Raw genomic sequence first — 27,558 nt, 5'->3', positions numbered from 1 at the left:
CACATAAGAAAAAATGCATTTCAGACTCGTTACAAAGTTATAAGGGGCACACTTTTCTTCTGTTGGCTTCATGTTCAGTGGCTTTATTCTTGGGAGAGAACGTGGGTAGGCCACTGGACCGAGAGTCAGGAGATCTGGGTTGTATTCTCATCTTTGTCATCTTGGGCAAATAATTTTACTTCCCCTCTGTGCCTGTTTTCCTTCCCACCCTTTGTCTTACCTTGTCTATTTAATGACAGGTTTCAGAGTAGCAGCCGTGTTAGTCTGTTTCCGCAAAAAGAACAGGAGTACTTGTGGCATCTTAGAGACTAACAAATTTATTTGAGCATAAGCTTTCGTGGCTACAGCCCACTTCTTCGGATGCATAGAATGGCTATATATACAAGTACTCCTGTTCTTCTTGTCTATTTAGGTTGTCAGCTCCTGGGGGCATGAACTCTTAGTATGTGTATATACAGTGGCTGTTATAACAAGGTCCCAGTCTCAGGGTATGTCTACACTACGGGATTAATCCGCATTTATATAATTCGAATTTAGGAAACCGATTTTATAAATTCGAATGTATTCGGCCACACTAGGCACATTAATTCGGTGGTGTGCGTCCAAGCTACCGTACTAGCATCGATTTCCAGAGCGTTGCATTGTGGGTAGCTTTCCCATAGCTATCCCATAGTTCCCGCAGTCTCCACCCCCCTTGGAATTCTGGGTTGAGACCCCAGTGCATGATGGGGCAAAAAACATTGTCGCAGGTGGTTCTGGGTACAGCCTCCCCCTCCCTCCCTGAAAGCAACGGCAGACAACCATTTCACGCCTTTTTTCCTGAGTGAACTCTGCAGACTCCATACCGCAGCAAGCATGGATCCCGCTCAGCTCCAGAACGCAGTCATGAACATTGTAAACACCTCGCGCGTTCTCGTGGAGTTTATGCTTACCCAGGACCAGAAAAAAGAGGCGAGGAGGAGGAGGCGGCGACTGCAGCGCAGCGACAAGCGTGATGAGGACATGGACATGGACCGTGAATTCTCTCAGACCGCGGGCCCCGGTGCTTTGGAGATTATGATGTTAATGGGCCAGGTTATAGGCTTGGAACGCCGATTCTGGGCCTGGGAAACAAGCACAGACTGGTGGGACCGCATAGTGTTGCAGGTGTGGGACGATTCCCAGTGGCTGAGAAACTTTTGCATGCGTAAGGGCACTTTCATGGAACTTTGTGACTTGCTTTCCCCTGCCCTGAAGTGCCAGAATACCAAGATGAGAGCAGCCCTCACAGTTGAGAAGCGAGTGGCGATAGCCCTGTGGAAGCTTGCAACGCCAGACAGCTATCGGTCAGTCGGTAATCAATTTGGAGTGGGCAAATCTACTGTGGGGGCTGCTGTGATGCAAGTAGCCAAAGCAATCACGGAGGTGCTGCTACGAAAGGTAGTGACTCTGGGAAATGTGCAGGTCATAGTGGATGGCTTTGCTGCAATGGGATTCCCTAACTGTGGTGGGGCGATAGATGGAACCCATATTCCTATCTTGGCACCGGAGCACCAGGGTACCCACTACATAAACCGCAAGGGGTACTTTTCAATGGTGCTGCAAGCACTTGTGGATCACAAGGGACGTTTCACCAACATCCATGTGGGCTGGCCGGGAAGGGTTCATGACGCTCACGTCTTCAGGAACACCAATCTGTTTAAACGGCTGCAGCAAGGGACTTACTTTCCGGACCAGAAAATAACCGTTGGGGATGTTGAAATGCCAATTGTTATTCTTGGGGACCCAGCCTACCCCTTAATGCCATGGCTCATGAAGCCATACACAGGCAGCCTGGACAGGAGTTGTTCAACTACAGGCTGAGCAAGTGCAGAATGGTGGTAGAATGTGCATTTGGCCGTTTAAAAGGTCGCTGGCGATCCTTACTGACTCGCTCAGACCTCAGCCAAACCAATATCCCCATTGTTATTACTGCTTGCTGTGTGCTTCACAATCTCTGTGAGAGCAAGGGGGAGACCTTTATGGCAGGGTGGGAGGCTGAGGCAAATCGCCTGGCTGCTGATTACGCGCAGCCAGACACCAGGGCGATTAGAAGAGCACACCAGGAAGCGCTGCGCATTAGGGAAGCTTTGAAAACCAGTTTCATGACTGGCCAGGCTACAGTGTGAAATTTCTGTTTGTTTATCCTTCATGAAAACCCGCCCCCTTTATTGACTCATTCTCTGTAAGGAACCCACCCTCCCCCTTCCCCCAGCTTGCTTTCAAAGGAAATAAAGTCACTATTGTTTAAAAATCATTTATTCTTTATTAATTGATTTATAAAAAGAGGGAGAGAACCTGAGTGGGGTTTGGGAGGAGGATCAGCGGGAAGGAAAAGCCCACTAAAAAAAGGTTAAAAAAATGGCAGCCTTTTGCTTGGGCTGTCCACTGGGGTGGAATGGGAGGGTGTACGGAGCCTCCCCCCCCGTGTTCTTACACGTCTGGGTGAGGAGGCTATGGAACATGGTGAGGAGGTAGGGGAGTTATACAGGGGATGTAGCGGCACTCTGTTCTCCAGCAGCCGTTCCTGAAGCTCCACCAGACGCCGGAGCATGTCTGTTTGCTCACGCAGCAGCCCCAGCGTTGCATCCTGCCTCCTCTGATCTGACGCCACCTCTCATCTCGAGCGTCTCTCCTCTCCTCACGTTGGTCCCTTCTGTCCTCACGTTGGTCCCTCATGTCCTCACGTTGGTCCCTCCTGTCCTCACGTTCACTGGCTTCTTTCCTATACTTGCAAACCGTGTCCTTCCACTCATTCAGATGAGCTCTTTCACTCCTGGTGGATTGCATGATTTCTGCAAACATCTCGTCTCCCGTCTTCTTTTTCCGACGCCTTATCTGGGATAGCCTTCGGGAAGGAGGAGGGAGGCTTGAAACATTTGCAGCTGCTGGAGGGAGTGAAAAAAGGAGAGAATTTTTTTAAAAGATACATTTTTTCAGAACAATGCTTATACGCTTTCACGGTGACAAATACTATTCACATTACATAGCACATGTGATTTCTGTGCAAGGTCGCATTTTGCCTCTTAATATTGAGTGCCTGTGGCTTTGCTGCTAGAGATCACAGACGCAGGTCCGGGCAACAGAATTCAGCTTGCATGCTGCCATGGTAAGCCACTGTCTTTAGGCTTCTGCGCCCTGCTTTCCCACATACCAAGCAAAGCCCGTTGTGCTGCAGTTTTCCTGTTAGCTTGTTTTCTGCTGCTGAAGGTTAACACCCCCCCACCATCCAGTTGTCTGGGATGAGTGCTTTATCCCTCCCCCCACCGCGTGGCTGGTATCAGGGAAGATCCCTGCAGGAACCAAACTAACACCCCCCCCCAACCCGCCATGAATTCTCTGGGATGAGTGCTTTATCCCTCCCCCCACCGCGTGGCTGGTATCAGGGAAGATCCCTGCTAGCAAAACGCGAAAAGCTCTGGGCCAATCCTCCCCCCCCCCCCCCCTTTGCACTTGGCTAAATGCAGGGAAGGATTTCTTTTCAGCCACAGGCAAACAGCCCAGTAGGAACGGCCACCTCTGTCCCCTTAATTAAATTCCTGTATTTCAACCAGGTTATCCTAAGCGATATCACTCTCCTGAGGATTACACAGCAAGATAAAGAACGGATGTTGCTTGAATGCCAGCAAACACCGGGACCATACGCTGCCAGGCTTTGTCATGCAATGATACCAGATTACTTGCTACTAGCATGGCGTGGTCAAGTGTCCTACCATGGAGGACGGAATAAGGCTGCACTGCCCAGAAACCTTGTGGCAAGGCTTTTGGAGTACCTCCAGGAGAGCTTCATGGAGATGTCCCTGGAGGATTTCCGCTCCATCCCCAGACATGTTAACAGACTTTTCCAGTAGCTGTACTGGCTGCGAATGCATCCCAAGTGCTCAGGGCAAATTAATCATTAAAAATGCTTGCTTTTAAACCATGTTTTATATTTTAAAAGGTAAACTCACCTGAGGTCCCTTCCATGGGGTCATGGTCTTGGGTACTGGCTTGGGAGGGTACTTCAGTCAGGGTGAGAAACAGATCCTGGCTGTTGGGGAGAACGGAGAGCTGGGTGCTCTCTGCCAGCTCGTCGTCCTCCTCCTCCTCTTCCCCTTGCGTGGAATCATCAGGTGTACCTGATGAGATTATCCCCATCTCGGAATCCACAGTCAGAGGTGGGGTAGTGGTGGCGGCCCCCCCTAGAAATGCATTTAGCTCGGCGTAGAAGCGGCATGTCCGCGGCTCTGACCCGGAGCGACCGTTTGCCTCCTTTGCTTTTTGATAGGCTTGTCTGAGCTCCTTGACTTTCACGCGGCACTGATCTGAGTCCCTATTGTGGCCTCTCTCCATCATGCCCTTGGAAATTTTTTCAAAAGTTTTGGCATTTCGTCTTTTCGAACGAAGTTCTGCTAGCCCTGAATCCTCTCCCCATATAGCGATCAAGTCCAGTACCTCCTGTACGGTCCATGCTGGTGCTCTTTTTCGATTATCAGCCTGCATGGTTACCTGTGCTGATGAGCTCTCTGTGGTCACCTGTGCTCTCCACGCTGTGCAAACAGGAAATGAAATTCAAATGTTCCCGGGGCTTTTCCTGTCCACCTGGCCAGCGCATCCGAGTTCAGATTGCTGTCCAGAGCGGTCACAATGGTGCACTGTGGGATAGCTCCTGGAGGCCAATAACATCGAATTGCGGCCACACTAACCTTAATTCGGATTGTCAATACCGATTTTGACGCTACTCCTCTCGTCGAGGAGGAGTACAGAAATCAAATTAAAGGGCTCTTTAATTCGAATTAAATGGCTTCGTTGTGTGGATGGGTCCAGCGTTAATTCGATTTAAAGCAGCTAAATCCGAATTAAAGTTGTAGTGTAGACCAGGCCTCAGTTGAGACCTCTTTGCTGTGCTCTAATACAATTCATACACAGCAGTATCTCTTGTTGGTTTTGTTTTTTTCTAGCATTATGTTGCTTGCTGCTATTGTCATCTTCATTATGGAGCTGTTTCTCTTTTCCCTACTTGCCTCCTGTTTTTAGCATGCATTTTCTTAAATGCCGCTCTGTATAGGTCAGTGATACTGACGGTTGAAGATGTCTAACACCAGGACTCGAAAAATCCAGCTTTCACTCCCCTCCCCCACCCCAAAAATAATTCTAGTCTTTACGTTTGGGGCGGGGGAGATTCTCTTCCAAATGTAAGCGAAGTGTAACCCAGGGCTGCTCCTCAGGGTCAGCTGCTCTAGGCACTGCTTTTAGCAGAGGAGTGTTCTGGGAGGAAGGGGGAGGGGTGGGTTTGCAGAGCGTGATGCAGGGATCCATCCACCAGAGCAGAGGGCTCTTAGACTTGCAGGGAGGAGGGAAGATCTATGATGAATGGATTTATTGCAAGGAAGGGGCTGCACAACACTGATTTGTGTGGGGAGTTGCTATAAATATATTTATTGTGGGGTGAGGGGCTGTTTTCACTTGATTTATTAGGAGCTACTGCTTTTTGTGATGGGGTGCAGCATTAATGGATTTAGTTGTGTTGGGAGGGATTGCTTTATCTGGGAGATCAGAGTTCAGTTGGTTGCAGACCAGGATTTTCCATTCCAGCCTGCAGGAGATTGGGCAGGACAGACAGTGGCTTGGGACACCACAGTGTATATCAGCCTGTTGAGGAATCTTGGGTTAGTGGTTTGTAGGGTAAATTTTTCAAGCCTTTTGGCTAATGCTTTTTTTGCTTCCTATGCCTCCCGCATCTCTCTCATCTGTTGGAGTAGCTACCAAATGCACACCTCACTCAGGACTTGCTCCCAGGGCTGCTCATCCTCTGCTCCGCCAGCTGTAACACTTTCATTTTTGATATTTTTTGAAAATATTTGCTGTAGTTTTAAATAGGACTAAGTTCCTCTCCACTTTCCCAGGACAGCAAGGTATAGTTATGAATCCCTCCACAGGGTATTGTTGGTCGTACTCATGAAAGCCAGGGACTAATACCAGTGGCTACTGCCAGACGTTAATGCCAACCCACTCCACTCTGTATTGTTCCTTGGTCATCCTTGGACAGACAATTGTGGTTATGTCACATTTCAGGGTGGTTTTATGATGTGAACCATTGTTCACTATGGTCTGGGATGAGTGTATCTAATGCATGAGTATATTGCGCTACTTAGTCACTGGTAGACTGACTTGTTCTCTCAACAAATCTGTGTGCTCAAGGAGTGATTGAATAACTACCTGCCTTTACCTAGGACTGCATTCATCACCTCTATTGGCATCCTAAGAGGTGGAGAATGTTGGAATTAATGCAGATGCTCTTGCCTTTCATTCGTTCTGATTTTCAGGGTTCTCCTTATACAATGGAGGAGGGATGAATGGCACAAGCAAGATGATGGATTTTCTGGAGGAACCTCTGCCTGGTGTGGGTACCTATGAAGATTTCAATACTATAGACTGGGTGAGAGAAAAGTCCAGAGACCGGGACAGGCACAGAGAGGTAAGTTTGTTTCTTGTTGCTTTGCTTTTCGCTGGTGGTGCAAAGCAGAATTGTCTGCATATAAACCTCTATCTCCTTGTCTCTGAATACTTTAATCTTGGGACACTTATAGGAGTATCTGAGGGTGGAGGGGTTTCTCCCAGTGAGTGACCCGAGCACTATTCTACAGGTGATCTTTTAGTCCAAGGAAACGTAGATACTAAATTTTACCAGACATCAAAATGTACCAGCTGTATGAGCCCTGCATCTCTGTGCAAGGATTGTTAGTCTCTCGGAATGGCACGTGGGATTGAGGAATTGAGCCAACTGAATTTATCCCATCTTTTCCTGAGTTTCTCTGCATCCAGGATGTGGGAGGTTTCTGGGAACTGCATTACTGTTATTAGGGGATAATATTTGAACTGGGGAAGATAGCGAACATACGATGTACATGGTTTTGTTTGTAAGGAAGAGCAAGATTTCTTTTTGATCACATAATGGCTATTATCAAACAATAAAAACATAGCCATTAATTTTCAGCCTTGAAAACATGTTCTCTGTTGGAGAAGACTAAAGTGAAGTAACTCATGAGTTCCTTCCCCAGCGCTTTCTGGCTATGTGTGGTGAAGGAATTGGTTTAGAATGGCAGAGAGTGCCTTAAATGGGGAATTAAGCTCACTGACATGCTCCTGTATCATAAGACACTTGTTGGCAAGCTTTTTATAGGACAGTGACTGGCCTAAGCATATTAAATATAACTCTGTTTGCCAAAGTATTCTTTTGAAAGTTACATTGAGCATGACACAGTAGCCTCTGTCTTAACAAGTGAGGAGTCCCCAAATCTACGACTGCCAGTCAGCACAGGAAAGGTGACAATCTTGCGTGATGCCCAGACTATCCCAAAGAGGAACAAGTACTCAAAGACCCTGTAAACGGCTGTGTAGATGCTACAAGCATGATTCCTCCCACCCCCACAGCTCCTTCATCGCTATCTATGATGGGAACTAAACCAAAGGGATTGCATAGAAAAGAAAATGAAAAACCGGTGATTGGCATGAATAGCCTTGTTGAGAAATGCCCAGACATGCTGCTAATAATGCTACCTCCTCTGTACAAACAACTTCAGACCAGGTCAAACCAAAAATTACTAACTGGCCAAAAAAATCAGATTGCAACCGTAAAAAGAAACCTACAGGAGTTAATTTATCCTTTCCAAAAACTCCATCCGCCAGCCTCACTGGGTCAGTAGTAGCTATGCTCACAAACAATCCGGCTTTTGCTGCTAAAAGGCAAAATCTAAAGAAACAAGTAATTAAAATCCTTCAGCCAGAAAGGTGTCTGCTAACCTTTTTTATTCCAGTTAATGGGGATTTGTTGTTTGGCCAATGGGTCTTTTACCCAGGAAGAATAATGGACTTGCATCAGAATTGTTAGTGCGCTCAATAGCCCCCATTTGATCCTTTCATACAGCCTTCAAGAGCAGTAAGATGAACAAACTTAAAATATCAGGGGGTAGCCCTGTTAGTCTGTATTTACAAAAACAACAAGGAGTCTGGTGGCACCTTATCTGTTAGTCTTTAAGGTGCCACCAGACTCCTTGTTGTTTTTGTAAACTTAAAATAGTCTCTCATGTTAGGTAAACTTTATAGGGCAGAGCCTTAGAAGAAGTTATCAACCTTGATCTTGAGACTCAGAACTGTGTCTAAGCATTAAGAGACCACCTCGGAACAGTTGAATACCTCTGAACCAAAATGTCTGGCCCGAAAAGCTGCATTGAAATAACCTTTCCATTAACGGGGATTTACACACACATGCAAGGTCTTGACAATCTCAGGAATTGAGCTTATTACAGATCAGAGTCTCCTTCAGTGCTCAAAGTAATGCCCAGCCTCTGTCATTCCTCCCCTGGTCAAGGGACTAGATTGCACACACAAAGCATTTGTACCTTGCTGAAAAATATGTATCTATCTAGGAATTAGTATACTAATTGAGGGTGCATGGCATGATGACAGGTGGACATGGAATGCTCTGAAGGTAGTTCTGTTTCCACAAACTGCTCAGGACAACAGTCCTATTAATAGTAAAAATGCTGGGTTTGAGAGAACTAAAGAATAACATGCAAGTTTGTGTGTTTAAATGGGAAAAGACATTTAAGGTGAAAGTTTGATTTAATCTTTTCTTTGATTTTCCTGGTTTTGGGAAGCTTAATTGTCCTTGATCCACGCTTTTGTACCTACTCTACATAATGCATTGCTTACAATACTGGATGTTTTGATTCTGGAAACCCTGCATTTCCTGGGTAAAATCACGTGATTAAAGGATAGAGTTTGAATCTTAACTCTGAATTTTTTGTATTGGTGGGAGAAGGTCAGACCCTAACGTTACTATTAGTATTTTTCTAGGATTAATTAAAAACATCTGCTTCTGAAATAGATCTGTCTATGTGTCTGCTAAAGAATGTTTAATGTCTGCCTTTTTAAACCTTTCCTCCAGATTGCTAGTAAAAGTAAAGAGTCAACATGGGCCCTGATTCACAGCGTGAGCGATGCCTTCTCTGGTTGGCTGTTGATGCTCCTCATAGGACTGTTAGCAGGTGAGAAGACAATACCGTTTAAAATGAATTCCCAGTCCTGCACTATAGTGTCTGCATTGATTCCTCGTAACCCACACTCTTGTGTGACCAGAGCCTGTGACTTTCTGGTCCAGAGATGAGTGCCGCCATTTCTGCTTACATGGTTTTACAGTGGAATATGAAATTATATTTAAGCACTTACAGCCATAGTGCCTGTGTGTCATGATACAAAAATCAAACAAGCTAGAATTCCCCTTACTGAGCATACTAAGTCTGCTGTTACCACTGCAAATAGAAGACTCAGCCCAACAAGGAGAAAATGCTAAATCAAAGAGAAACATCTCATCTTCATCATACCCTGTCAGTCACCAAAGAATGGCTCTGGCCAGCAGCCAAAGGGAGCAAGTTCCAAAGTTTGGGGCCCCGAGTTCTTCTGTCAGTACTGGAGAGGCCAACTCCAGGGACTGACAGCAGGAGATTTTTTTGCTCATTTTTAATTGCTGCAATGGGATAAAGGTGAGGGGGAGGGGCTCTCAGGTAGCCAGTTCCCAGACCTTTCAGATTTCAGAGTAGCAGCCATGTTAGTCTGTATCCGCAAAAAGAACAGGAGTACTTGTGGCACCTTAGAGACTAACAAATTTATTTGAGCATAAGCTTTCGTGGGCTACAGCCCACTTCATTGGATGCATAGAATGGAACATATAGCAAGGAGATGTGTATATACATACACAGAACATGAAAAGGTGGGGGTTGTCCTACCCACTCTAAGAGGCTAATTAATTAAGATGAGCTATAATCAGCAGGAGAGGAAAAAAAACTATTGAAATGATAATCAAGATAGCCCACTTCAGACACTTTGACAAGAAAGTGTGAGGATACTTAACATGGAGAAATAGATTCAATGTGTGGATCAACTCAGGTTTGAATAGAGACTGGGAATGGCTGAGCCATTACACACATTGAATCTATTTCCTCATGTTAAGTATCCTCACACCTACTTGTCAAAGTGTCTGAAATGGGCTATCTTGATTATCACTTCAATTGGTTTTTTTTTCTCTTGCTGATAATAGCTCATCTTAATTAATTAGCCTCTTATAGTGGGTAGGACAACCCACACCTTTTCATGGTCTGTGTATGTATATACATCTCCTTGCTATATGTTCCATTCTATGCATCCGATGAAGTGGGCTGTAGCCCACGAAAGCTTATGCTCAAATAAATTTGTTAGTCTCTAAGGTGCCACAAGTACTCCAGACCTTTCAGAGAGACAGATTTGCAGATAGCTTTAAACTACATCAGAAGCAATTGGAGCCAGTGGAGCAGTGATAAATCAACAGGCAGCAGCTAAACTCTTACAATAAACTATGCGGATATATTCATATTTACATAGATAATTTGCCTATTGACACATGGAAATTATACTTTGTTGTGGCCCTTTTTCATTAATGTGCTTTGGAAGAGTATTGCTAAACATCTAGCATGACCTCTGGAATATATTTTACCCAGACTTACTGATATAGATCAGATTGACTCCATTCATGGTTACCACCTTGGTAATTAAACACATGACGTTTCCTGCAGTGTTGGAAGTGGGGGACAACTCATCTGAAGGCATCTATTCTAAGGATGTTAAGGATCATGGGAGTATCACCCCAAAAACATAGACCTTGTTTCCTTACCAACTTTCTCCTATTTCCATTTGGCACGTGCCTGTGACTTTCTTGGTTTCTAGTGGCTATTGGAAATGGTTTCTTTCAAGTCCTACATTGCTCATGCCCCAGAGTCAATGTTGTTAGTATAACTGTAGATTTAGTGCTTAAGTGCTGTAGAGAGCACGAGACCTTTTTTGTTTAAGCGCTCCATAAATGTGATCTTACCCCTTCTGTACCTCAAAAATTATCTGCCACACCATATTGATGTTGGAAAAACTTACCTGCTAACCAAAATGAATTGTGTTCTGATGCCTGGGGTGGGACTTGGTGCAATTTTTGTCTGTCAAATGTTGAAATATTGGGGCACTTTTCTCCCACACACATTTAAAAACATCCGTAGGTGAATCTTCTCTTTAGCTCTTCAAAGAACAAACATAAATTGTATGTACACCTCTATCCCTATATAACACTGTCCTTGGGAGCCAAAAAATCTTACCGCGTTATAGGTGAAACTGCGTTATATCAAACTTGCTTTGATCCGCCGGAATGCGCAGCCCCGCTCCCCCGGAGCGCTGCTTTACCGCATTATATCCGAATTCGTGTTATATCAGGTCACGTTATATCAGGGTAGAGGTGTACATAAGTACTGCAAGGGTTGTGTTTGGCCGTATGGTAAATGTGCCAGAATGCCACAGGAAATGTAACATTCAGGAGATTCCAGCAGTCTGTGTGAGATAATTCCTAACTTTTTATCTTTGTTTTCACATTAGGTTCTCTAGCTGGTCTGATAGACATCTCTGCCCACTGGATGACAGATTTGAAAGAAGGGCTGTGTCTGTCAGGCTTCTGGTTTAACCATGAACACTGCTGCTGGAACTCCAATGAGACAACCTTTGAGGATAGGGATAAGTGCCCAGAGTGGGAGAGCTGGTCACAGCTTATAATTGGCCATGGAGAGGTGAGGTGTAAAAAGAATTGATTCTGTTGCTGGTCTGTTTTTTGCACATTTACTTAGTCACAGGGTTCATTGCTGTAAAGCAAGCATACTTCGAGCCTGAAGTGTCCATCAGTCTTAGCACCCAATGCTGGCATCTTTCAGTTGTATGAATAAAAATAACTTCACTACTTTATGTTTAGGCTTGGCAACTTTGATTTTTTTAAATATTTTTTTTCATAATTTTGATGGATAATATCAGTGTTTATTTTTAATCATTTTTTAAAATTTTCACAGTTGTGTAAAATTATGGGGTGTGTCAGACAATTGGATGTCAGACAATTATTTCGTGACACACTGAGATTCAAAACTTAAAGCTCACTAATTGTTGAGACGCAAATTTTCAAAATCAAATGGCAAAATATATGAAGTAAATATCCTCAGATCAAACTTCTCAAGTAGTATTTCTTTGCCTATCTGTACATTTTGATTATTATTGATAGAAATATTTTGTCAGTTTATGTGCATATAGTGAAATTGATGTTTACCAACATTTGCCAATAAAAATCAAATCCTTCCAAGCCTAGTTATGTTTATGTTCTATCCAGTGAGGGAAGCTGAAAGCTTATTACATTGTGTAAAGGTATCCGTGTGCTAACACACATTTGAGTTCTTAGCCTCGCGAAGGGTTTTTTGCATAGTTTAAATCTTTTTAGGGCAATGCAGAATTTGCTGTTTTGGGTTTTTTTTTTGGGAGAACAGGATTAAGAGCTTGTGTTCTGTACCAGTGTGTCTAATAAGTAGAACATTCATATTTGTTCAAATGGTGGTGTAGATCTTTATCCTATGTTAAGCCTGTCCTTAAAGCCACATGGTCCACTTTATTAGCCTACGTTCTGTATGCTCACAAGATATCCATTGGCTTGCCCCGTACTAAGTGGTCACCCGTATAAAACACAAATTCTACATGCTTCCCTTCTTCCCTGTCAATCTCTCTAAATATTTAATAGATAATGTGATTTTGATTGAGAGTGACAGTCTAAATCAAGCAATTTTTTTCTCCATTTCAGGGGGCATTTGCATACATTCTCAATTACTTCATGTATGTTCTCTGGGCCCTGGTATTCTCTCTCCTTGCAGTGTTGCTGGTCAGGGGATTTGCACCTTATGCTTGTGGCTCAGGAATCCCAGAGGTGAGTCTGACTGTCACTTTCCTCAAACAAAGCAGTCTGAAATATTTCCCATCATTTGGCCTAAGGTTGCTTCTGGGATAGAGGGATGTAATTGTTCATCAAAAGATGACAATACCATGGAAATTTAAGGAAAATTGCACTTTTTAAAAATGTAAAACTAGAAAAGAACAGAATGGTCTAACTTTTTGCTTCATTTCAAATTGCAGTATTCAAATATAACTAGTCTCACATGTCTCCAAGTAATGACTGCAAAAATATTTTAAAAAGCACCTTTCCCATCAGCATGTCATCACAGAAGTTAAACACTACTGTTTGTATAGCACGTAGTGTATGCCAGCCAGCAGCTCAGCAGAGATTAGCTGGTGTCAGTGACCAAACAGTTAACTTTGTTTCACTTTCGGTGAAAATATGAAAGAAATAAACTGTTTAGCAACTATAAAGTGTTTAATAAAGCTGTAAAACAAAGTCCTTGACAGCATAGTGGGCCTCTGATAAAATAGAGATCTAGTCAATTTGCAGACCAAATGTTTGAATGAAAGGCTGTAAAACTTTGCTTTGACTTTCAGATCAAAACGATCTTGAGTGGTTTCATCATTAGAGGCTATTTGGGCAAGTGGACCCTGATAATCAAAACTGTTACCTTGGTGTTGGCAGTATCATCTGGCTTGAGTTTGGGGAAAGAGGGCCCCTTGGTGCATGTAGCTTGCTGTTGTGGAAACATCTTGTGTCACCTTTTCACCAAATACAGGAAAAATGAGGCCAAGCGCAGAGAGGTAAAACAAAGATGCTGTAACCTTGTTAAAAACTGCAGGGCTTTGTGGGGCTTTGCACTAGGTGCTGAATGGCTTACTACTATTTCTAGACCAATTTGGAATATAAGTAGCCAATTTTTAAAAATTTTAGAATGGTGGTTCTGCAGATCATTGAGTAAAACAATTTATCTTTAGCATACAGTATGCAAACATACTAGTATGAAGGCTACTCTGTGCATGTGTAATGTGTTGAGTATAATATTGCTGTTTATATATAGATACATACACACACTGTCTGATAGGTAAGGAATCTAGCACCAACTTCTTAATCTAACGCAACACTTATTTGGAGCAAAAAATATTTGTGTTTGGCTTCCCTTGTGAAAATATTTCTACCAGGAAATGATACTTTTCCACAATGTACATAGGGTAGGGATTTTTCTGGTTTGTGAGATAAATATTAGCAAGTGATATAAACTTGCTTTGATTTGATTTGACAATTCTGCAGCCCTTAAGTTATAGTACTTGCACAAGTAATGTTCTGTGGACTTGGATAGGAGTAAACACTACTCAACCTAAGTACAGGCTGAGGTATTGGGCTATCTGACACTCAAATACCATGGAGATGGGTGCATGATAAGAGCCTAACTAGTTCAGGAGAGAATTCTAACATCTGAATTGGTTTAAAATATGACCACAGTAAACAGATGAACTGACCTAAATCAATTGAAGATATATTCCATAAGTTACTACAAAATGTTATCATAACATCCGATGACATTTTATGGCAACTCTTGGAAAGTGATGACTGAGATCCTAGTATCGCCTTGTCTGTATTATCTTTTGGTAACCATAAATACAACACTATTTTAAGACACAATTTAAGAATCATGAATGACTCCATGCAGTCTCTTGTTTAGAATTTCATGAATTAATTATTTCTAGGAAACTGGATAAAAGGTGTAAGGAATACAGATAGCCATGTGATTGTTGATTGTAGAATTAACAAGAAAATACCTTTTTGTGTTTATGCTATTGAGATGCGATTGTGACTTTGTACTGAACCTTTTTCCAAGACAAATATAGAACATGAAATCTGAGGAAGGAGGTAATTGTAAACTACATTGATACTACCAAGTTTGAGACTAGAGAGCTGTTTAAATGTTAATGATAACATTTTGTAGTAAATTATGGAATAATCTCCAGTTGATTTAGGTCATTTCACCTGTTTACTGTGGTTATATTTTAAATCAATTCAGATGTTAGGTGAGCTATACAATAGAAATCTGAGTTGTACAAAATGTACCTACTTGAACAAAGGAGTAATATAACTATTGTCCATGTCTGACTTCTAACCTCTTGATTTAGGTTTTGTCAGCTGCTGCAGCCGCTGGCGTGTCCGTAGCTTTTGGTGCACCAATTGGAGGGGTATTGTTTAGTCTGGAAGAGGTAATCTAAACTTTGTATTTACTCCTGGCATGTTATTTTGTTGCACACATACTAACTGCTTTAAACATACAGCATTTCAATCCCCACCATGGCTGTTTTGATGCAGAGGAAGCATACACAATTAACTATCATTTGGAGTATTTAGAAGAGTCAGCTAAGCAACATAAATGCTTGTGAGTGTCAGCTGAATGCTTCGAGTCTTGAAAGGTTTACTGCTGAAGGATGTGAATTAATGTCTTTATTTTTACAGCAATACTGATAATTCCCCCACACAACTGTGCCATTGCACGCTGGTACTAACCAGTGACCCCCCCCAGTTTTCATAGTCTTGTTTCCAAAACTCTGTCTCGCACTACTCCCCTGCCCTCCTCCCCCCCCCCCCTAAAAAAGATGACAGTGTACCTCAATCCTAATCTATATCCACCTTGATAATCCAGTCTTGGTTCTCTCCAAGGAGACTTTTAATTTAGTTGAGTTTTGGAGGGGTCACAAGCCACATAAATGGAATAGATCATTGCTACTCTTTTAAGAATTTAATGTTACGATTAGCAATCCTCTCATCCCTGTTCTGAGTGGTAAGATCGTGGTAGCCACTCTAGCAGCTATCTTACAGCTCAGCTCTGATGCAGCATGCCAAACTAATCAGTGATATGTAACCAGTCATTCAGCTCCAGCTGTCAGCAGTTTGTACCACAACATTCTCAAAGTAATATTCACTTACTTACCCTGCTGGGGATGGCTTTCTATGCAGCAAATGCCCACATATGATCAGATTGACCACAAAACTTATCTTCCATGCGACCAATCAAGAATGGAACTCAAGATCAGGCCTGGGTACCTGGTATAAGACATAGGTATTAATCAGTGAGGCCATCTAGATGCCCCTTTCCCCCTTACTAAATAAAAAGCATTGCCACCTTTATATTTTCAAGCCCAGAACCGTATACCATGTTTTGGAAAGAATTCTCCATTCTGCCTAGTATCTCTATCGATTGCACTTCTGAAATAATCTTTCATTAACATGTGTTCATTGTAAATACAGCTTGGAAATCCTATGACTTAATCCCAAAATGTGGAAGTAGTCTGAAGTCTCCAATGGATAGTATCAGTAGGGTACACACATGGTGCGCTCAGGGTTACTATGCCATTCACTGTACTATATAAAAGGGTGTTCCTTTTGAATGAAGCAGTAGCTTGACTGTTCCGTGGCTTATTACTAGGCCAATTTGGAATTTTAAATAGCCAATTTTTTTAAGTTTTAGAATGCTTGGTGGTTGTAAATTGAGTAAAACAATTTATCTTTAGCGTACAGTATGCAAACACTAGTATAAAGACTACTCTATGCATGTGTGTAATTCGTTGAGTATAATATTACTGTTTATATATACAGTACTGTGTGATAGGTAAGGAATCTCGCACCAACCTTCTACATTAGAGTCCTTAACCCTACTTTATACAACGGTAGCTCTTATTGGACAGTAATTAATGTCAGTTTACAATAAATGACTGAATCTGCCTTTTCCCCCTTTTTAGGTGAGTTATTATTTTCCCCTCAAGACTCTATGGAGATCTTTCTTTGCCGCCCTGGTAGCAGCGTTCACCCTGCGCTCCATCAACCCTTTTGGAAATAGCCGTCTGGTTTTGTTTTACGTGGAGTTTCACACACCTTGGCATCTTCTGGAGCTCGTGCCATTCATCCTTTTGGGAATCTTTGGTGGTCTTTGGGGATCTTTCTTTATTCGCAGCAACATTGCCTGGTGCAGAAGACGTAAGACAACCAAACTTGGCAAGTATCCTGTGCTGGAGGTGCTTGTTGTGACTGCCATCACGGCTGTTCTGGCTTTCCCCAATGAGTATACACGTATGAGCACCAGTGAGCTGATTTCTGAGCTGTTCAATGACTGTGGGCTCCTGGATTTCTCCAAGCTCTGCGAGTACGTGAATGACTTCAACAGCACCACAGGGGATGATCTGCCGGACCGAGCCGCTGGCCCAGGAGTCTACACAGCTATGTGGCAGCTGGCTTTGGCCCTTATCCTAAAAGTCTTCATCACCATATTCACTTTTGGCATGAAGGTGAGAATGATGTGTAAAATGATAGATATGCAGGTAGAAAGATTCAAATCCATGTCAGTCTTTCTAAATGTTAAGAATTAAGTCTAGTAATTTTCAAATGAGCCTTAATCACTTAATAGCCTACATCTCATGGACTTTCAGTGGGATGACCTCATGCAAAGTGACTAATATGCTCTTGCAAATTTTACCCCCATTCTAAACTCCTCTAATTGTGCCCAGTTATTGGTAGTTAGCAGTGTTACTCTTAGCAGTGTTTTGCAACACTCCACTGTCACAATTACTGGGCTAAGTGCATCTCTCATCCCTGCTGTTTTCTTTGAGTGCATCCCTCTCAGGCTGTGAGCCATCACCTGTCTTTAGAAGGATCATGTGATTCTTTCAAACCAGGCCTTGCCTGCAGTCCCCTGTGATCATCACAGCAGACCTGACTTATCTTCCGTGCCTGTGGATCTCTTTCCCCCAGGAGCAAGTGGTAACCGGTAACCAGGCAGCCTTTTCAAAGCGAAGGCATTTCAGAGAAAACAGATCTCAAAAGCAATAACCCAGTGTATATGCATGCCAGCCTTTCCCTGTGGCTTACCGTTTCCCTGGATCTGGGGGGAAGGCCTCAGCGCCTTCAGACTCCTCTGCAGAGTCTTTCCCTGTGCCAGCCTGTCTTCTTGACAGCTCCTGACAGTTGACCCATCTTCTCCTGAAAAGATTTTCACTGGTTAGTATCTTTTTGACCTATAGGCTCCCAGCCTGGCAAAACAGTTCAAAATACTTCACCCTAGAAGTATGCCACCGTCTTGTAATTGCCCCCAGTGTTTGCTGGGAGGCTGCTTATCTAGATCCATTGGGTTGCTTTCCTACTCGTTTTATCCATAGCCTCTATTAAGCGTATAAGTCTTATAACCCAATGTACAACAATCTCACCTCACTGACCAGGCTACATAGTATTCACACAGCATCTCCACCTCCGCCACACCCACTTCTTGAGATTACTTTAAAATGGAGCAACAAGCACAGTTCTGAATTGTCTTGGTTTTGGAGGCTTAGACTAGAACTTGTGTACCTCAAGTTGCATGTATAAAACATTAAGTTAATTGTATGCACAATCGCAACTTAATTTCTCACATCCTTCCAGCTTCTGCATTTTTTGCAGGCAGAATCAAAGTGCACTCTTATAAAAATGTAGCCCCTGGGAATTTTTTTCAGCTTGAGTTATTTTAAATGGTCATTTCTTAAGATAGTTAATTTGAAATACCCTCCTTTGGACATGATTTGCTTTGACACCGGTTGTGAGCTATTTTCATATTTAAAAAAAAAAAAAAAAAAAAAAAGCTTTTATTATCATAGAGTATCAGATATGAGACCCTTTCATGCTTATTCATTTGCAACCTTTTGAGCCACTAAAATTATAATGCGCTTGGAGGCTTCCTCATAAGAAAATGAAGGGGGGGAATTTGAGATGCTGGCTGTAGGACTGCAAACTAAGGTTCTTTTTCCCAGTATTTGAAAAGTGACTGATCATCTAATTCTACTAAAGGCAAACCTATGAATTACTAAATATATGCAAAACAACTTCCCCTTTAATGTTACAGTGAAGTGGTCCTTTGCTACAGTGGACAGTGCTCAAATGTATGAGAAAAAGGATGTGATGCTTTCAGCTAGTCTGACAGTTTGACTGAAAGCACTTTGTACTTTATAAGCCAAATCATGTCCGAGTAAATGATGTGAATATGGCTGTGAGAATCACTAATGGTCCCTGTAAGACCTTATTCTGGGGACCACTGTGGCAAGGCTCAGTTAGATTTTTTTCATGCTGGGGAGAGGGATTTTTCTATTTTTAGCGATGAAATTTTCACTCCGTTCGGGTGTTTCACATATGACAACACACAGCAGTTGTCCAGCTGGAAAGGCATAGGGGAACACATAATATACATTGTGTGTATAGCTATTTTGTTATTCTCAGAGGACAATGACTTATTAGAAACTTATTAAACAAAGCAACAGTAACCAGGTATGTATGGTAACAAATCCTGAGTGTAGGGGGGTACTTTATGTATGCAGGTATAATCCACCATAGTGTAAGTAAACCCCAACAAAGAAATGAAGACTGGCTCTGGAACACCCTACCTCACAATAAGACGTCCTTTTCAATCTGCAATTGTGTTTTGGTGCTGTGTCACCATAGAGTTATCATAAACAATGTACATGGCTTAAGATTTGAGCCTAGCATACACATTTTCATGGGAGTGCAAACTAATGGTGGAAGCGTAAGACAGGAAAGGGGGCAGTGTGTGGTACCTAAACCTTCCTCTGGGATGTTGAATGCCCCCATGTCTTTCCTTTAAATGGGGCGGGGGCTGGGGGTGATATTGTAAAGCACGGTGTCTGTTTCATTCAGTTCTTCTGCGTTTCCTGAAATGATCAGTTGTCGGCTCCTCAGGCTAAAGCAAGGTTCCTTACAGCAGAGCTCTTGCACGGTTTCAGGTGTGAGTGACAGGTAAGTACAGTTGATTACGTAGGGAGCTGAGAATGAATGTTACAATAAGGGCTGCATTATCCAGGCAGGCACCGTAGACATTGTATTTTACCTGTTCATTCAGGGCATCCTAGCAGTGTCAGTACAGTATGTATCCTTCCCTCTGCAGGGAGCAGATCAGTACATAGTTTAATGATTATCGCCAACAATCATAGTTGACGATGATTGCCAAACTGATTCTGCGTTCAATTTCTGTCTGTTACCCTCCGTGTATGTTGACTTACTGTTGCAAACATGCCTTTACCTTACACTGATGTGTTGGATTTTTTTGGTAGGTCCCTTCGGGTCTCTTCATTCCCAGCATGGCGGTTGGTGCCATAGTAGGCAGACTACTAGGTGTAGGAATGGAGCAGCTGGCTTATTATCACCATGACTGGACTATCTTCAGTGGCTGGTGCAGTCAAGGGGCTGATTGCATCACTCCTGGCCTTTATGCAATGGTTGGTGCTGCAGCATGTCTAGGTAAGCAATAAATATTTGCTGCTAGTTTAAAGCCAAAACTTAGTGTGATACTTTGTCAGTTATCTACAGAGCTGCCTTCGGAGTTACAGAGAAATGATTTTGTGCGAAATGCTACTAGTTTTGCGGACTTTGAAACTGCTTTTATCTAGAGAGAGGAAGCTCTTTGAAAATGTACTTTGTAATGCGTAATGTATTTATCATATTTCTGCCTGGTCTAATCTGCACCAGGATGTCCTTGGAAATTAGATGAAACACTTCAGTGGGAATTTCCTGAGTAAATACTTAAATCCCTGGTCAACCTAATTGATTTTAAGCCTTTCTTTAGGCTTTCAGTCCTTCTGTCAGCCTTTCTGCTTCATGGTACAATTCTTGTTTCATGTACTCTGTTGTGGGGTTTGGGGAGCATTTCATCCATTTAACAAAAATCCCTTTTGTGAAGTAGGAGTATATCTGACTGGGTTCTACCCTGGGACACAATTCCCAACCTAATGGGCTGCAATGTGCCTTATGCTTTCCAAAGATCTGTTGTGCCTTTGGTTTTCATCACAAGTCACACCAACTTCAGTTAACGCATCCAAGTGGAAGTAGTGGAGCAAACCCTGGAAGTTTAGATTTATCTCGGTCCTGCTGCTGCTGTTTTCAGAGAGGACACGTGTCTGAAAACTCAGAATACTTACTTTTAGCCCAGTGGCCCCCAAACTTTTTACGTTGCACCCTTCCCCCCTCCGGGAGCCAGGGCTGAGAGCAGGACCACAGTTGGGGCCGGATCTGCAGCTGAGGCCACGGTTGGGGCCATTGGCTGACGCTGGGGCTGGAGCCGTGGCTGGGCTGGGAGCCAGGGGCCAAGGCTGGGGCTGCACCTGGGGGCAGGTCTAGGGCCGGGAGCAGAACCGTGGGCGGATCTGGGGCTGGAACAGAGCAGAGGGCAGAGCGGAACTGGGTGGCGCTCCCTTCCCACCCCACTGTGGGGCCTGGCCTGGGCCCTGCTGTGCCCCCCAACATTCCTTTGCACCCCCCTAAGGGGGTACGCCCCACAGTTTGGGGACCATTGTTCTGGTGTTGGGGTTCTGTTAGGAAAAAGGAGTAATGCATTTGTTGAAATCTAAAATACTTCCTGGCTTTGGAGAAGCTGTGTAAAATAGGAGGCATGTAAACATGCTATTTTAGAACATTATCAATCTTCTTGGAAGTAGATCAGTCAGTCACTTCCACTGTTGTTGGCAGAGTACTCCATATGTTGTAATGAGCAATAGCATTAAATAAACATGGTTGTTTTTAATGGTCTTTGTCACTGGTGGACAAATGCTGAAGTGGAGATGTCACTTAAAGCAGAAGACCGTTACTGGAGGAAAAACTCCCATATTATTGTAAAATGTAAAAGTAAAAAACCAAAGCTTTAGAAGTAGCTGTGGGGACTCAGAACTCAAGAAGGCAGCTTCATTGGGTAAAATTTTCAAAGGAGCCTAAGTGCCATTTTCAAAAGTGACTTAGGAGCTTAGGTCACTCAGGCTCTTCTGAATGTTTTTTATCCATTTTGCTTTGAAAACCGATGTGTATGTATTTCCCAGTGTTCAAAATACCTGTGTGTAGCTAAACCAAAGCAGTTAAAAAGCCATTTGTATCCTCCCATGGCCATCCAAGGAACTGAAGATGGCAACAATGACAGAGTCAGAATGCCACCTGGCTTGGCGGTACACCAGCCTGAAAGAAAGTAATGGATCATAAACAGTTATCTGTCCTTGTGGTTATGAGGTGTTTCAGATCTGTACTCTGCGTGTGTGTGAACAGTTTTTGAACTCTTGTCAAGGAACAATGAACAACTTTCCAGCAAGCTGGGACTAAGAAACACCAGTTGGTACTTTATTTTTATATATAAAAATATATTAGTGTGTAGATGCATGTATATTTATTACTAACTAATGGTTCTCAGTTCCCGCTTGCTGGGAAATTGATAAATGTAAATCTAAACTGTCAAAGGAAATAATTTACTAAACCAGTGTAAATATCAGACACATTTCAGAGGTTCTGTTAGTTCTTCATGATAGCAGACCCACTGAATTGCATGATTCTGTCCACAAAAACATGAGGCAACAGTCCAGATCGGAAGTATGCCCGACAAGCTGATATGAATGTGTGTGGTTCCTTGAGGCTACTTCTGTGTTGTACTATGCTAGAGTCAAAGGGTACGTCTATACTTACCTCCGGGTCCGGCGGTAAGCAATCGATCTTCTGGGATCGATCCCGGAAGTGCTCGCCATCGACGCCGGTACTCCTGCTCCGCGAGAGGAGTACGCGGAGTCGACGGGGGAGCCTGCCTGCCGCGTGTGGACCCGCGGTAAGTTCAAACTAAGATAGTTCGACTTCAGCTACGTGAATAACGTAGCTGAAGTTGCGTATCTTAGTTCGAAGTGGGGGGTTAGTGTGGACCAGCCCAAAGGAACAACTCTGGCTCCTGGCTTCATGGAATTTAAGTGACACTGAGAAGCAGATCTATCCAAAACAAACTTAATGACTCCTATAATCCCAGACTAAAACGTATAACCAATCTGCTGTAAAGCATGGACATTTTGTAATTAAGTAACATTTACCTATATTCACATTTGTTTTACAGTGTAACCTTGAAAATGATGTCCTATCTGTCCGTAGAATGTGGAGACTAGGGATGTCCATCTGCTACATACTCATGATAGCAGAGCTGACTTTAGTGTAGTATGCCTACATTGCACATCAGAAACAAGGGAGCTCTTGTTGGGAATCCCTAGGAGTGTGTCAAACTCTGAGACTTGTGTTCTGCTTTGCAGGTGGAGTAACCCGTATGACTGTGTCGCTGGTGGTTATTATGTTTGAGCTTACCGGTGGACTGGAATACATTGTTCCTCTAATGGCTGCAGCCATGACTAGCAAGTGGGTGGCAGATGCAATTGGACGGGAGGGCATCTATGATGCCCATATTCGTCTCAATGGCTACCCCTTCCTAGAAGCCAAGGAGGAGTTCTCGCACAAGACTCTCGCCATGGACGTAATGAGGCCCCGCCGGAATGACCCTGTTCTGACTGTCCTCACACAGGACAGCATGACGGTAGAGGATGTAGAGGCCATAATCAATGAAACCACTTACAGCGGCTATCCGGTGGTGGTGTCCCGGGAGTCCCAGAGGCTGGTCGGATTTGTCCTCCGGCGAGATATCATCATTTCAATTGGTAAGAGAACCAAGGAGGAATGTAATGTGGATAAAAGCGTTGCAGTCAGAGACCTCTAAATGTCACCGGTTACAACTTGTTAAATAGAGTGCTGTAGATGTAAGCTTCAGTGAACGTTGCCGTTATGCAATGCCTGTGATCAGGGCATGTAACTTCCATCACCCCGAGTCTTGGTGTGCAAAGTGCTACTCAGCGTGTGTGTTTGACTAAATCAACACAGCGAGAGCACTGCCAGGGAGAATAAGGCTTTGGCCCAGCAGCAACTAAAAATATTTTATTTTATTGGCTGACTTATTTTTGAAAGACACTTTCTGCAGCTAAGCTTCAATGTGGTTGGAGTATTGTTGGTTCTGTGCACTTAAAAACAAACCCCGAGATGCACTTGAAAGAGTGGGTCTGGCTGTTGCCTTATACCGACTTGTTAGTGTTTCATCCACACCCACGGCCGTTTGAGATGGTGCTGCCAAACCTGCAGATGGAGGATCAAAGTCACGGGGTTCCCATCAACCTCCACTCCACAAGGGACAGGTTGAAAGACTAGTGTGCTATTTGCGTGTCATGCTTCAGTGCTGCTTGGTGGGCAGTGTGAGCAGCTTTGCGTTGACCCAGAGCTTGAGAAATAAGGATTACTCCTCCTTCATCACAGCACTGTCTGGGGCATGTTGCAAATTCCCCTTATCCTCCTGCTTATCAGGAACTCCCCACCTACTCTGTCCTCAACTTCATGAACACAGGCACTGTCTCTGGGCATACTACCTGTTGGTGCGCTCTGTGGGATGGAATCCTTTTGCCTGGCATGGCAGAGGAGTTTGAGCAGGCAGAGCAAACATTCTCTTGAGACCCCTAATGTAGCTTGTAAGGGGGGACCCAGATCTGTGTGAACCAGCCCTGTTCATGCTGGTGTTAGTGAGAGACTCTGTAGTGCACAAAAAACATTTGTTGATTTTGGTGGGAATCTGCAGGCTGTATGAAGTACAGATTTCACTCACTGGCTCTCAGTATGGGAATGCTTGCTCTTGATATGTATCTTACTAAATATTTCAGCCATTGACAATGGGAGGGAAGGAAATGCAGGAAAGGTACATTACAGCTTAATGATTTCCTTCCTTGGGCCTGACTGCACTGGGATACAACATGGTCTCATTTAGTCAGGACTGTGCAGAGATTTTCCAGTGGAGTAGTTCGTGCTTTCTGAAGATGCACAAAAAAGAATTCGTTCCCAGCAGTCTGTCTGATCTGATTGGCGAATGTCTAAGCTGGGCACCATTCTGAATCCTGACTTTTGGAAGTCAGGCCAGCCGCTCTCCTCATTATTTTAGGCAATAATGATAATTAAATGGTATCCAGGCACTGTGGTAGGTATGGCTAGTATCAGATTGGCCTGTTATGGTTGGGAGGTGAAGTCTGCTACTCTCATTAAAGTAAACTTTACAAAGGTGGAGAGTACCTTACCTGAGCCATGTCTTCAACGATTGGGGGGAATCATCTTTCTAATCAAGTATACATAGTGATCCCTATCTATTAAGTTGCTATAAAATATTGTTCTCTGCTAAATATGAAAGGGACCCAATTCTGTAGCCGGGTAAGGGCATTGAACATGTTGCATATCCCTGTGTGCCTCAGTTTGCCCATCTTAAAAAGTTCTGTCTAGATGGGTAGGTTGAAGGTCCTTTTATGACTAGTGCTACATAAAGGCAAACTAGTATCCCTCTCTCATTTCTCCTGAGCAGCAGATCTGTGCCCAGCATTGTCCTCTAGTCATGTCCAGAAATGCTCTTCTATAGGTAGGTTTCTTGGCAGCAACAAGGTAATGCAATTGGTCTGGCAGCACCAAAAAGTTAATCCAAACTCTGTTGTGAATGTAATGTGCTGAGCTGAAGTAGCGTTCAGGAGTGGGATGATTATGGTGCCCCGGGGGCTGGGATATCTTCAGCTGAAGAAAAGGGAGTTGGTGTCCAGTGTCCTCACCCCTCCCTCTCAGGTGGCTGGACAGATGGCTTGGGAGAGAGCATCTGCTATTCCTTTGCTTGAGTAGATGAAGGAATGGTTCTTTAAAGTTCTGTGAATGGAAACAGAGGGAGGAAAAACCTATGCTTTAAATGTCTTCCCTTTATAACCCACAATGTCTCTCACTCAGAAAATGCCCGGAAGAAGCAGGATGGAATTGTGAGCACTTCAATTATTTATTTCACTGACCACTCTCCTCCGCTGCCTCCGAGCTCCCCGTCCATGCTCAAACTCAGGAGCATCCTGGACCTCAGTCCATTCACAGTGACAGACCAAACGCCCATGGAGATAGTTGTGGATATATTCCGCAAGCTGGGACTGCGCCAGTGCCTCGTCACTCACAATGGGTGAGAACGTGAGAGGAATTTGGGCTGGGAATCTAATAGGGTAGCGCTGAATACAAAGCATTAAAAATTGCTTCTTGATCTCAGGGAGCCAAATTCTTCTCTCCTTTTCAACTGGTGTAAATCCAGAGTAACCCCATTGATTTAGTTGGAATCATTCTAGTTTTACATCCATATAATAGAGAATTCAAAGCATAGAAAAAGTAAAAAGCAGGGGTAGCTCACCAACAAGTTGCGTTAAAACAATAGACCTTGCTGGTAAAGGCAGTAAACCGTTTGGGAGGGGGTAAAGCCATTAGGCACAGCACCATGTCAGATCACCGCACCTGAGAGAGACAGTCTTCTTCCACTTGAGCTGTGTGGAGGAAGGGCAGAGGGGCGTGTGTGTGAGGACATTGGTTCTCTTCAGGACACTTTGGTGAATGTAAAATGGAATGTTTTTAGAAAAACCTGTGGAAGATGGGTGTGGGGGAAGAATTAAAATAAATTGTTGACTAATATTTGTAGATCTGCTTGCTTAGATAAGGATACCCAAAGCAGATTGACCAGTGTTCTGATCAGAAATGTAAATTCCACACTTTGCATAGAGTCTTAGCATTCTGAGCCATGGAAACATTTGATGATAATCATGGATTAGAATTGCCATCAGAGAAGCCAGGGTCATAGAGTCATTGTGGGAGGAAAATCAGGGAAAGGAGCTCATATGCTAACAATCTGTTAATTAACTTTTCAGGAAACTACTTGGGATCATTACCAAAAAGGATGTATTAAAGCACATTGCACAGATGGCTAATCAAGACCCAGATTCTATACTCTTCAATTAAAAACAGACTAATAAGTATTGGGTGTTTAACACAAAAACGAAACTTTATAAAAGACCGTGGATTTTCTCTTCTATTTTTATTAAGAAACTGGAGCTATCTTCAGAGTTTTCCTGTATGGAGCTGAAGATAATCATGTTTTTTCTACAAAATAACCAATTGCACTACGTAATCTGTGGAAATTAATCTTCTCTTTAGAAGAAAAGACTTTATTATAATGCTTTTGTGAAGTTGCATTGGAAAGATTCCATGAAGGAGTAAAAGCAAAATGCTACAGAATTAAATCTGTTCCCTTATTTTATTTGAACTTTGATAACTAATGTTGGGAGGGGAAGAAAAGACTATCTAGTTTTAAGTCTTCAAAAGCCATGGAGGAGGAGGAGGACTTTTGCACACAGCACTAAGATGCCTGAGAAAGAGATGCTCATAACTAAGGGCCACAATTCCCAGACAGCTGCTTGGTGAAAACACAAATTTGATCTTTTTTAGGTTTCTAAAAGCAATCAGCAAAATGTTAAGGGGGCTTTTTGAGTTCTATATTTGAACCCAAGGTAAATCTACATATTCCTGCATGCAGTGTCCAGCTAAATGAGGACTTGTTTTGGAAGCTCTGCTTCTAATCAGAGTGAAGCTTCATTTTAGACTTCTCTGAACGTATTAAGTTACCCTCTGATTTGCTCGTTAAAAGTACCCAAAGGGAGAGCAGAAGGGCTCACTGGTTATATTCTTGCAACTCTCCCCTAGTTGGTTAAGACCAAGGATTTCTCCTTCTCTCTAATAAGCAATGAAAGGGTTAAGACAGAGTCGTGAGTTATTGCCCAAGTTTTACTGCACTCCTTCCAAACGATCCCTGATCATGTTACAGATATTGCACAACTGACCTCTTTCTTAATCAGCAGTGTCTTATGTTGAAGGGTGTCTATTTTATTGGAGTTTCCCAGATCCATAATGTTTACATGTATGCATATTCTGTTCCCTTTTTCCATGCCCTTTACTGTGCCGAACTCAGGATGGAATCCTGTCTCTGGGAATGAGTAACACTGCCACTTTATGCACATTCTCCAGCTGCTGTCTGTTTTATTACCACTAACTATGCAATAAAAAACCCTTCCTGA

The 27,558-nt window shown here is 43.2% G+C and overlaps 1 protein-coding gene across 2 annotated transcripts; it reads left to right on the top strand.

Annotated features, from left to right (window-relative positions):
• The first annotated feature begins 6,331 nt into the window (after positions 1–6,331).
• LOC135883394 (H(+)/Cl(-) exchange transporter 5) lies at positions 6,332–26,716 on the top strand. 2 transcript variants are annotated; one of them, XM_065410469.1, is made up of 11 exons: positions 6,356–6,475; positions 8,948–9,047; positions 11,449–11,636; positions 12,683–12,805; positions 13,372–13,578; positions 14,926–15,006; positions 16,540–17,082; positions 19,885–20,071; positions 22,873–23,271; positions 25,409–25,625; positions 26,356–26,716. In XM_065410469.1, the coding sequence occupies exons 1-11, from the start codon at positions 6,368–6,370 to the stop codon at positions 26,444–26,446; spliced, it is 2,244 nt and encodes a 747-aa protein (XP_065266541.1). In that variant the 5' UTR covers positions 6,356–6,367; the 3' UTR covers positions 26,447–26,716. The 2 variants fall into 2 exon arrangements, with proteins under 2 accessions (XP_065266542.1, XP_065266541.1); XM_065410470.1 differs by lacking the exon at positions 14,926–15,006 and having other exon boundaries at positions 6,332–6,475.
• Positions 26,717–27,558: the final 842 nt, after the last annotated feature.

This window comes from Emys orbicularis, chromosome 9 (assembly GCF_028017835.1).
Source record: "Emys orbicularis isolate rEmyOrb1 chromosome 9, rEmyOrb1.hap1, whole genome shotgun sequence".
Lineage (NCBI taxonomy): Eukaryota > Metazoa > Chordata > Testudines > Emydidae > Emys > Emys orbicularis.
The sequence above is the reverse complement of the archived record's forward strand: the minus strand, read 5'-3'. Positions and strand labels throughout refer to the sequence as shown.

Bases quoted from the DNA above. Each gene is read 5' to 3' on its own strand.
- LOC135883394 (XM_065410469.1), top strand. From the start codon at position 6,368: ATGATGGATTTTCTGGAGGAACCTCTGCCTGGTGTGGGTACCTATGAA. The intron at 23,272-25,408 runs GTAAGAGAACCA...TCTCTCACTCAG, and splicing joins AGATATCATCATTTCAATTG to AAAATGCCCGGAAGAAGCAG. The intron at 25,626-26,355 runs GTGAGAACGTGA...TTAACTTTTCAG, and splicing joins TGCCTCGTCACTCACAATGG to GAAACTACTTGGGATCATTA.